We start from the raw sequence: 10551 nt of genomic DNA, 5'->3' as shown, positions 1-10551 counted from the left end.
CACGCGCTGCCCACGGGAAGCGCTTCTCATCAACACCACCGTTTCACATGCGCCTTCTCGTGGTCATCGAGTCTCTCTTCATGTCGGTCTACTTACGCCGCAGCACACCTGCTTACTTAATCAGGTCATGTTTACTACAATTCATATTGCTACCAAAGCCGCTCACCTTACTTCGTATGACATTGCTGTGTTGCTATCGCATTCATTGCTTCGCCCTTAGGGCGAAACTGTGACATTTTTTCTACTGCCGACTGATTCCAACAAACTACTAATGGAGTGGAAAGGTCCATTTGAAATCGCCGAACGGAAGAATGAGGTCGACTACGTTTTGAACATAAGTGGAAAAAGAAAAATATTCCACATCAATATGCTCAAGAAATATGAGGAACGCGAACCTTTACAAGTGCAGCAGGTCTCTGCCATAACAGAGATCACCAAGCCTTTGACAGACCTCACACGGAAAGGACCAAACAACAGTCTCGCGTGGGGACCGGCTCAACAGCAAGCGTTCAGCATTTTCAAGAATAAGCTCGGCAATGCTCCCATTCTACAAGCACCGAACATGACAAAGAGTGGGATAACATCGGAGCGGATTACCTCAGCCGTGCTTAAATCGCTGAATGAACAAGTGTACACTACCATAGAGTTAAAATTTTTAACCTTTGGAGTGCTAAAGGATAAGAACACAATTGCCGATTTTACTTTTAAAACAACAGTTGTATGTGTAGTGAACTCGTTGTCAAAGTGCACCTCCGCGCAACACGTTGGCCTTTGTTTTCCGCCTTCTTCCCCATTAGAAAAGTTGTAAACAACTTTCTTAAAACCGGGGGTTGTCATGATATGGACGGAAGCGCGCGAAAAACAAAAAGACATTGCCGTGTTCGCCGTGCGGGGGCGATGACGAGGTGGTGTGATCGTGTGGCGCGTGGCGGGTGGTGCGTGCGAGTGTTCTGAGCTGCTCGGCGTTGAAGGCCAGCCGGTTCTCGCTGGACGCCCGGTCCAGAGAACCCAGAACGCCCACTGCGCCGTCCTTGGACGCAAAGGACCTGTGTTCCTGCTGGGCAACCGGTCCAGGGAGCCAGGCGAACGAGGTAACTCGTTCTCGGATGCCGGTGACCTGCGTTCCTGCTGGGCAACCGGTCCAGGGAGCCAGGTGAGCGGGGCAACCGCAGTCCAGAGAGCCAGGCGAGCGGGGCAACCGTTCGAGAGAGCCAGGCGAGCGAGGCAACCGGTCCAGGGAGCCTCAAGAGCCTGTGTTCCTGCTGGACAACCGGTCCAGGGAGCCAGGCGAGGTGGTCGCTTTCCCGGGCCACTGTCACGACCAGCCTGCCGTGCGGAGGCGAGAGCAGTAGCGAGAGCTGTTGCACGGCTACCACGGCTGTGTCTGCTACCGTCGCTGCTGCCACTGCAGATTCCATGATGCCGTGGGTAGGCCCATGGTGACGTCGTCCAGCCGTCAGCCGACCCTTCGGGACCGACATCAGCCTCTACGCGTCAACGGGCTCCACGCAAAAGGAACGCACGGCGAGAGACTTTATAATATATAACAGGACACTCTAGTAGCAGCTTCGGGACTGCATGCATTAACAAACTTTAGTACGTGTCCATCGTGATGTCTGTACGTCTTTGTGCTGTTAATATATATTCTGTGTTTGTGTGCTCTCGAGTGGTCGATTGCGTTCCTTGGTGAGTGGTCCTGGGCCCAACCTCATTACAGTCTCATCACCAATCTAACATCACTACACCATCATTTTCATCACACATGGCCTGCCCAGATCCACTTTTTCCGCTTACTGTCAACTAGAATATCGGCTATCTCCGTTTGTTCTCTGATCCACACCGCTCTCTTCCTGCCTCTTAACGTTAGGCCTAGCATTTTTCGTTCCATCGCTCTTTGTACGGTCCTTAACTTGTTCTCGAGCTTCTTTGTTAACCTCCAAGTTTCTGCCCCATATGTTAGCACCGGTAGCATATATTTTATCACTAATCAGCGAACGTAACTTGTAGGCTTCGAAAAATTCAGCGTCTTACAACCAGTCGTCATCATCATCATCATCGTCGTCATTAGGGCCCCAAGAATGCAGTTAGCCCCGGGCCCCGAAATTTCTTAATCCGGCACTGAAAACACCTATTCAACTAATTAACAAAAACTCACAAATTGACCTAATTCTTAGTTAATTTCTCCACGGCGCATATTGCAATTTACGAATTGTAGCTGGTCAGCTTGCTAGACCTATCCATTTAAAAGGAATTTCCAGGATGACACCAGTTTCTAGATATTATTTCCCAAAGTGTGGAACGAAATACACGGGAGTTCCAGTTACTTTTGTGCTTAAATGCGTAAAAGCGCGTTTCGTTAAAAAGCTTGCATTTTTTACTGCAAGTTGGATGGCGCATATCTTCAAACTGGCGTCAATATGGAAATTCGTTCCAAGTGTATGCGCCTTGCGAACTCACCGGCTACAATTCATAAATTGTAATATGTGATGCAAAGTAATTAGTTCAAAAGATAATTAGCGGATATTTTGTTTAATTGTTGAATATGTGCTTCCATTTCTCGTGCAAGTAATGTATGCTTTTCTGAATAATCTAGCTCAAGGACTAGAACTATGTTATCTGCAACAAGCTATCTTTAAAAATCCCATAAAACATAAGTATGATCAACCTGCAATTGATCAAATACGTGCTATGCAATGAACATGTGAACGCTAACAAATTTTCGTCTGGTGTTGTGGCGTCGTAATGAAATGTAAATAAAGGAGACATTGGTGAAATGAATGTTTGCCATCTTTATTTACACTTTGAATAAATAGTCGTCTTTTGCGTGATGTTTCGAATAACATGACAGGTATGTACAAATAAATTACGTCTGTGGTAAAGGACAATCTAAACATACGCTTGCCGGCGCGCGAGAGATCGCTCCGGCGCGCCTACGCATGCGTAGATCACGCGGGACAGATCGTACGCGTCTAAGCGCGGCGCAAGCACGGATAATCAGTGATTGGCTGCCTCGCGTTTCTACTCTCCTGGCTATACAGCTACGGCGTGGTACAATCAGCATTCAGTACGGCAGCTATGTCATGCGAGAATGTGTTTTTTCATTACATTTTCGCGCTCGTCTAACGACTCTGTAAAAATAAAACAAATTCGTTTATGAATATTTCTGCATTTCAAAGCGTAGTCAATAACAAAGTACGAAACGATGTCTGTCAAAACGTTAGGAGTGAGAAAAGTGGGCGCGCGCTGGCGCGCGTATACTTGTAGATGCAAACTGACATTCCTCGCGAGGCGCGGCAAACGCGAGTCGCGCCTGCAAGGGTACGTGTAGTTTGGCCTTAAGGCTCTCGGCATCGAGTCCTACATTCATCTGTAAGAAAACCTGCACAATAAGCTATAGTTAGACAACAGGCCAAGAAATAAATAAATGAATCTCGGCAAGAATAACTCGCCGGATAGTAAATAAAGTTATCGTTCGTTCGACAAGAAATGTGTGGTGTTCTTCGACTTCAAGTCACGAAAGTTACAACGGAGGTTTACCTAACAGGATACTGAATCTGAACGCTTGTTTACGCTTTTGGCTTGTAGCTGTGCAAATATACTGTGTTTGATTAAAGGAAATATTGTGATACATCCTAGAGTACCACAAATCTAAGGAAAAATAATAATGATACGGGTTTCTCAGAAATGAACCAAAGCATTTTCGGGGCGGCCCTCTGTCATCTTAGCTAACCAGGAAGATGGAGGAGCACATGGCGAGGGCGAAATAATCTAGAACTCGAAGCACAGGGATAGTCAATACGGCAAACAAGCTGTGCTGAAATCCGCGAGGTGGAGGACGTTTCGTGAAAAGGAAAAACTCATCCGCGCGACAGTATCACAAAAATACAATTCGTTCTAGTCCGGGTTCGATCACCGCCACCTTACAATCTTTTTCTCAACTCTAAAGCTTTTTTTCCCTGATGAACAAGTATATGTTTCCATTTGTGCTATACTCTGTGGTGAACGGATTTTTTTTTTTTTTATTTTCATGAAACTTCGTTTTTCATGCGGATAGCTGCACAACCCATTTGCAATATCGTGTTTTATTCGTCGGTGTGATCGTTAAATGTTTCTTAAATTATGAACGTGCTCTCCTATTGACAGTAAAGGTAGCTTTTGCTTGGTGGCTAGGCGAGTGATGTTTAGTTGATGAAAAAAGAAAAGTAAGTTGGTGAAGGTGCCTAGCTGTGAATTAAGGTAATTAAGGCAATCATATCAGGTAGCAGTCCACTTAAGACTCGTCACTGTGTGTAACTACGAACTTGTGTCTTGCGAAGCTTCCACTGAATACGCTCTCAACCTTGTATTTGTACTTCATTCGATTCGCTTATGTTGGGTAAGTATTGATGGCTGGTAGGTTACACGCGATCTCAGGCTAACTGTATTGATCGGATGTTTTCCCGTCTGAATACCGGTCTCAGGAGCACAGGGGAGTGTTAGCACTTCTCTACAACTGTACACAACTGCAGACGGGCACAAAGGTGGGCACAAGGCGAGTTATTATACCTTTCTAATTCTGACAAGACATTCCACTGACGAGCGTCCCTGCACAGACGCACGTTGAAGGCCCTCAGAGATTTGCAAATCACGTCATCCTGCTTTCAAAACCGGCAGCGAAAGACTTCATTGTCACTCTCGTCTGGCGGCACAGGTGTCATGGTTTGTATGGCCCGCGTAATGTCCAGAAACTAACCCAGAAACTAATAATCCTAGAGGACTACCTATATGATGCGGCACAGTTAGAGTGGCTAGAACTGGGTTTCGATAGTCTTAGCCGCCCTAGCACTAGTATAGCACTCTCGGCACAAGACACCTGTTTTCTTGACTGGCACAACTTTGGCGATGGTGTTGGTGCAGTTCCAGGTCGCTTTAGCAGAGCAGAACTGCCGCTAGCTCTTGTTCCCTCCATTACCACGGCTGTAACAAACCTGACCACATACCGGTAAAAAAAGTAATGTCATACAACTGAAAGAAGCAGACATCCTAGTTCGTGTTTAACTGCTCCATGCAGGTCACTAAAGATCATGGCATCCGCGCGAACGGAGTGTGTATTAGACGTTTAGGAGGCATGGACTGCAGTGGTCGGCCGTGGATGCGTCTGTGCGCTCTCTACATGTGCGTTTTAAAGTCACAGGACGATGGCGGTATCCAGGGAGCAGGTGGAGGTGGAGATACAGCTAAAGACGCATTCGTCCCCCGCCGGATGTACGAGATGGCGGCGAGCGAGCTGTCGTGCTTTTTCTTATCTGCCTTCTTCTCACAGTCGAAGACTACTTGTGGCGCCGAAGCCCGTTTCTCGGGGGTCGCCGACTTTTCTGGCTCAACCTGCAATGATAAAACAAGAGTTGAAATGAAAAACGCAGTAGTTCCAAATTAAGAATAAAGTATACTGTTACCTAACCGTATACGCACACACACTAGCGTGAGAATATGTTTGGTTTATTTCACGTGGAACGAGGTCAATAACCAGATAATAATTAGAAATGATCCACTTGCCCTGGAATGCCACGTCGTGGGTCTTACCAAGCTGTGGCGAAACAGTTTAGGCCTTCTTCCTTACTTTTCTCCTTATTGCTACTGCAGCTGCTCGTCTAAGCATCTTATGGAAGGGCAAATGACCTCTCAAATAGCCTAAGGCTATTTTTCTTTCCAGTTCCCAAAAATGTGATGTCCCCGCAATAAATGAGAACATTCTCGCATTACTTACGTAGTTCTTTCCGATGTTGAACCTTAGGCGACTTCGAAATTTCTCCGGTGCAAACCAGAAGACTACGTCAGCTACTTGGCAAATAAGTTTTGGGTTCATGGTGTCCGTGCTGGATGATGTCGCTGCATACCAGAAAATGATACAGGTGAGCAGGCCTTATAGCCGGTTACATTAAAGAAGTACAAAGTTATTTTCGACTTTTTATTATCACGAATATTCTTGTCTTATGAAAGTCCTGGACCTCAAATTCCTCGAAATAATGTTAACAAGATAGAGCAACCTGAATAGCCTACTGTAGTTGCTTTCTAGGAACAAGTTTCATTTCGAGTAGTTGTAAGTGTCGTGACGTCATGATACAGAAGGTGGTCACGTGGGAGCAGGACATCACGAAGTTTTTGCACTCGCTCCGGCTTGGTCGGTGGTCTGTCACGCTGCTACACCAGGCCGTCCAATCAGCAGCAGCATAGCAGACGGCAGAGCGGGCCGTAATAAGTGCCAGAATGTCTCAACGTCCTGCTCCCGCGTGACCACCTTCGACGTGATTACGTCCCGAACATACGCCTGCTAGGGAACGAAACCACACCTGTTTCGTAGAAAAGTTATCGTAACAAATGTTTAGGGCGATCTGAGGCTTGTAACTATATTTTCTGGGGCATCGAGGTTCACGACCTTCTATTAAAGCAAGAAATGAAAAGTCATTAATGTTGTAGTGCCACCGACGCTGCTATGCGGGGACGCTAAGGTCGGCGCTCTCGGCCGGCGCTTTGCGGCCGGCTGCGAATGATGAGGAGAATAAGGTTGGGCGGCGCGTGCTAGCGGCGCAAGCACGGCATGCACGCGCCAGTCCGTTCTAAAAGCCTGCTGAGCTGGTCTCCTTGTTCTGGCGCTCCGCTGCGACCCCTCGGTTCTCTACAGTGGTGACTCCAGAGATGACCAACTCCAGCAACCTCCTGACGCTACCTCGCGCCCACGGGACGTCGCAGCTCAGCTCCGCCTGCCCACGTTCTGGCGCAAGAACCCGCAGGTTTGGTTCGCCCAGGTCGAAGCCATTTGCGCCACATCACCTCGGAGACTTCGCGGTTTCGCCACTTACTTTGCAACCTGTCTCTTGAGGTGGCTCAAGAAGTGGCAGACGTTATCGCTGCACCTTTGCGTGATGCCCCGTTCCAGCTCAACTGAAGCAGAGTATTTTAGAACGCACCACGGCGTCTGAGAGCGCGCCCCTCCGGCACCTTCTCACCTCCGAGGACCTTGGAGATCGCCGCCCTTCCCAGCTGCTCAACAGCATGCGACAGCTCCTGGGCACAAGCAAGGTCGACTCGAACGGTGCGCTGTTGAGGGAGCTCTTCTTGCAGCGCTTACCACAGTCCACCCGCCTTGTCTTGGCCTCTACAGAGGACTTGACACTCGACCGCCTCGCCCAGCTCGCTGATAGAGTGCACGACGCGACTTCTCCTTCAGTCGCCGCCCTCTCTTCTACGCCACAGTCCTCAATCATGACCCGCTTAAGGTCCCGGATCGACAGCTCGCCGTTTCCATCGACGCCATTCGGACATCCTCCTATGACCAGCGCGGCTCCACCTCATGTCCCAGCCGCCGTCCTTCTTCCCCGACCAGTCGCCGCTCGCGCAGTCCTCGACGCTCGCCTATCTGCTGGTACCATCGCACTTTCCAGCACCGCGCCCGTCAGTGCAAGTCCCCATGCGATTGGTCGGGAAACGCACCGCGAGATCACTGCCGGCGGCATGTGACCTCGCCTTACAACCCGGCCGCCTTTTCATAGTCATGGATCGCATTTCCGGCCTGCGGTTCCTTGTAGACACGGTTGCCGAGGTCAGTGTACTGTCGTCCTCCAAGCATGACCGCGCTTCTAAGTCACCTGGACCTACGCTCCGCGCGGCAAACTACCTCGATCGCCACGTATGGTCTGCGGTCCCTCACTCTCGACCTTGGCCAGCGGTGCACGTTCCGGTGGGTCTTTATCGTGGCTGACGTCCATCAGCCTATCCTCGACTGCGACTTCCTGGCCCATTTCGATCTCGACGTCAGCATGCGCCGCCATCGCCTGATTGACAGCAAGACGCGCCTCTCCATTCGTTCTGTCGGCTGTCGCTCCCACTGGCATCCGCACGCTGATCTCATCATGCCCGTATGCTCGAATTCTCGAAAATTTCCCTGATGTGACGAGGCCCTGCAATTTAAATCAGCCACCCAAGTACAGCGTAACCCACCACATTGTCACACGTGGTACGCCCGTTGGTCATTGCTAAACGGGAATTTGAACACATGCTCCAGCTATAGGTACTATTCGCCCTTCGTCCAGCAGCTGGGCCTCCCCACTCCATCTGGTGCCCAAGAAGGAACCGGGTGACTGGTGTCCGTGCGGTGACTACCGGGCACTCAACGCTCACGCGGTCCACGATAGGTATCCTCTCCCACACATCCAAGATTTCACAGGCCACTTGGAAGGATGCAAAATCTTTAGTAAAGTGGACCTTGTCAAGGCCTATCACCAAATCCCCATTGACCCTGCCGATATCCCGAAGACAGACATTACTACACCCTTCGGCCTTTTTGAGTACGTGCGCATGCCCTTTGGGTTCTCAAATGTTCCAACGATTCATTGCCGAGGTAACGCGCGGCCTCCCGGCTGTATTTGTAAACATCGACGACATCCTCGTCGCGATTCGCAATCCACAAGATCATGAGAGTCCCCTCCGGGAACTCTTTGAACGCCTTGAACAATTTGGCCTCGTGGTCAAGCCCCAGAAATGCGTATTTGGTTCTTTCGAGCTCGAGTTTCTGGGCCACCACATCTCGGCGCTAGGAAGTCGTCCGTTGCCCTTTCACGTCCAGGCCGTGAAAGACTTCCCAGCACCCACTACCCTACACCAGCTGCGTGAGTTCCTCGGCCTAGTGAATTTCTCCCGACGTTTTATGCCGCGCTGCGCTGAGCTTCTACACCCACTGACTGACCTTCTTCGCACGACCAAGGGCTCCTCATCTGCGATTTCCTGATCACCCGAAGCTGACGCTGCTTTCAGGGCTGCTAAGCAAGCCGTCGCCGATGCGGTACTTCTCATCCAACCGAGGACTAACGTGCCAACTCGCATCAGGGTTGATGCTTCCAGCGTGGCCATCGGCGCTGTTCTCCAGCAGAAAATCGACTCCGAGTGGCGCCCACTGGGCTTCTCTCGAAAGCTCCAACCTGCCGAGACTCGCTACAGCGTTTTTGGCCGCGAGCTGCTCGCAATCTACACCACCATCCAGCACTTCCGACATTTCTTCGAGGGTCAGCCATTTTATGTTCTAACGGATCATAAGCCTCTGGTGTATGTCTTGCTTACAAACTCTTCCAGTACGTCGCACGTGAACTTCGTCAACTGGCCTACATATCGGAGTTCAGAACGGATATCCGGCACATCGAGGCAGCTGATGCACTTTCACGCATCACCTTCCTCGGCACTTCTACATCGGCTGTGGATTGGGAAGGTCTAGGTCGTGCGCAGATGGAAGGCCCTGAGTTGCACGCGCTGCGTGACCACCCCCGTTCCCTCCGTCTACAACTCGTTCCGCACCCGTTTGTGCCTGGCTCACTCTGGTGCGACATGTCAGCGGCTGTACCTCGCCCCTTCATTCCGGCAGCCTTCCGCCGTGCGGTGTTCCAGTCACTTCACGACATCTGCCATCCCAGCATCCGATCCACGCAGTGCCTCGTTACGCAGCGATATGTCTGGCCAAACATTAACACCGATGTTCGCCAGTGGGCCCGCTCATGTCTCGCACGCCAGACCGCCAAAGTGACCCGCCACACGAAGACTCCCACGCAGTCATTCTTGCCACCTGGCTGCCGCTTTGACCACGTCCATCTTGATTTGGTTGGACCACTTCCTGACTCTCACGACTGCCAGTACATTCTAACAATGATTGACCGCTTCCCCCGTTGGCCCGAAGCCGTGCCTATTCCGGACATCACTGCGGAAACAGTCGCCAAAGCCTTCGTTTCAGCATGGGTTTCCCACTTCGGCTGCCCCAGCATCGTGACAACTGATCGCGGCCGGCAATTTGACTGTACACTCTTCACTTCCCTCAACCGCCTGCTTGGCACTAAGCACTGCTGTACCTCTGCATATCATCCCTGTGCCAACGGCATGGTTGAGCGGTTCCATCGCCAGCTCAAGGCTGCCCTCACTGCGCGCCTTAATCGAGAGCATTGGGTCGACCACCTTCCTATGGTGCTTCTGGGCCTCCGCCCCGTCCTTCGTCGCGACCTTGGCTGTTCAGCGGCCGAACTCGTCTACGGTGCACCCCTGCGACTTCCTGGAGACTTGTTCGTTCCGTCGGCCACCTCGCCCCAGTCGCTACAGTACCTCCAACGCCTACAGGACTGCATTCAGCAACTACGCCCCGTATGACCTCGATCGTCGGACCACAGCATCTTTGTGCATCCGGACCTTGCGTCTTCGTCCCACGTGTTCCTCCGACGAGATGCTGTAAAGGCGCCTCTTACACCATCCTACGACGGACCGTACCGTGTCCTCCACAAGATGCATAAGTCCCCCACCATCCTAATGAATGGTCGCGAGGAAGTCGTTTCGTTAGACCGCCTCAAACCGGCCTACGTCGAGACGCCTCCCAATGAGCTCCCCGCGGATCTCCCCGGCACACCCGTGCATCTGCTTCTCGCCGACAAGTGCATTTCGCCGTCCCGTCTGGGCGGGGGGCCCTGTAGCGCCCACCGACGCTGCTATGCGGGGACGCTAAGGTCGGCGCTCTCGGCGGGCGCTTTGGGGCCGGCTGCGAAT

The 10551-nt window shown here is 51.1% G+C and overlaps 1 protein-coding gene across 2 annotated transcripts in view; it reads right to left on the bottom strand.

Annotated features, from left to right (window-relative positions):
- Positions 1–2774: 2774 nt before the first annotated feature.
- LOC119442203 (sodium-coupled monocarboxylate transporter 1-like) overlaps positions 2775–10551 on the bottom strand; it is a 54638-nt gene continuing 46861 nt past the window's right edge. For both annotated transcript variants that reach the window (XM_049661956.1, XM_037706981.2), the window contains exons 15-16: positions 5747–5868; positions 2775–5364 (exon numbers count right to left, since the gene is read on the bottom strand). In XM_049661956.1, coding sequence (XP_049517913.1) covers positions 5149–5364; positions 5747–5868 — 338 coding nt within the window. In that variant the 3' untranslated portion in view covers positions 2775–5148. The remainder of the gene's footprint in view (positions 5365–5746; positions 5869–10551) is intronic.

The sequence above is a fragment of the Dermacentor silvarum genome, chromosome 2, assembly GCF_013339745.2.
Source record: "Dermacentor silvarum isolate Dsil-2018 chromosome 2, BIME_Dsil_1.4, whole genome shotgun sequence".
Lineage (NCBI taxonomy): Eukaryota > Metazoa > Arthropoda > Arachnida > Ixodida > Ixodidae > Dermacentor > Dermacentor silvarum.
This window is presented reverse-complemented; position numbering and strand designations above follow the sequence as displayed.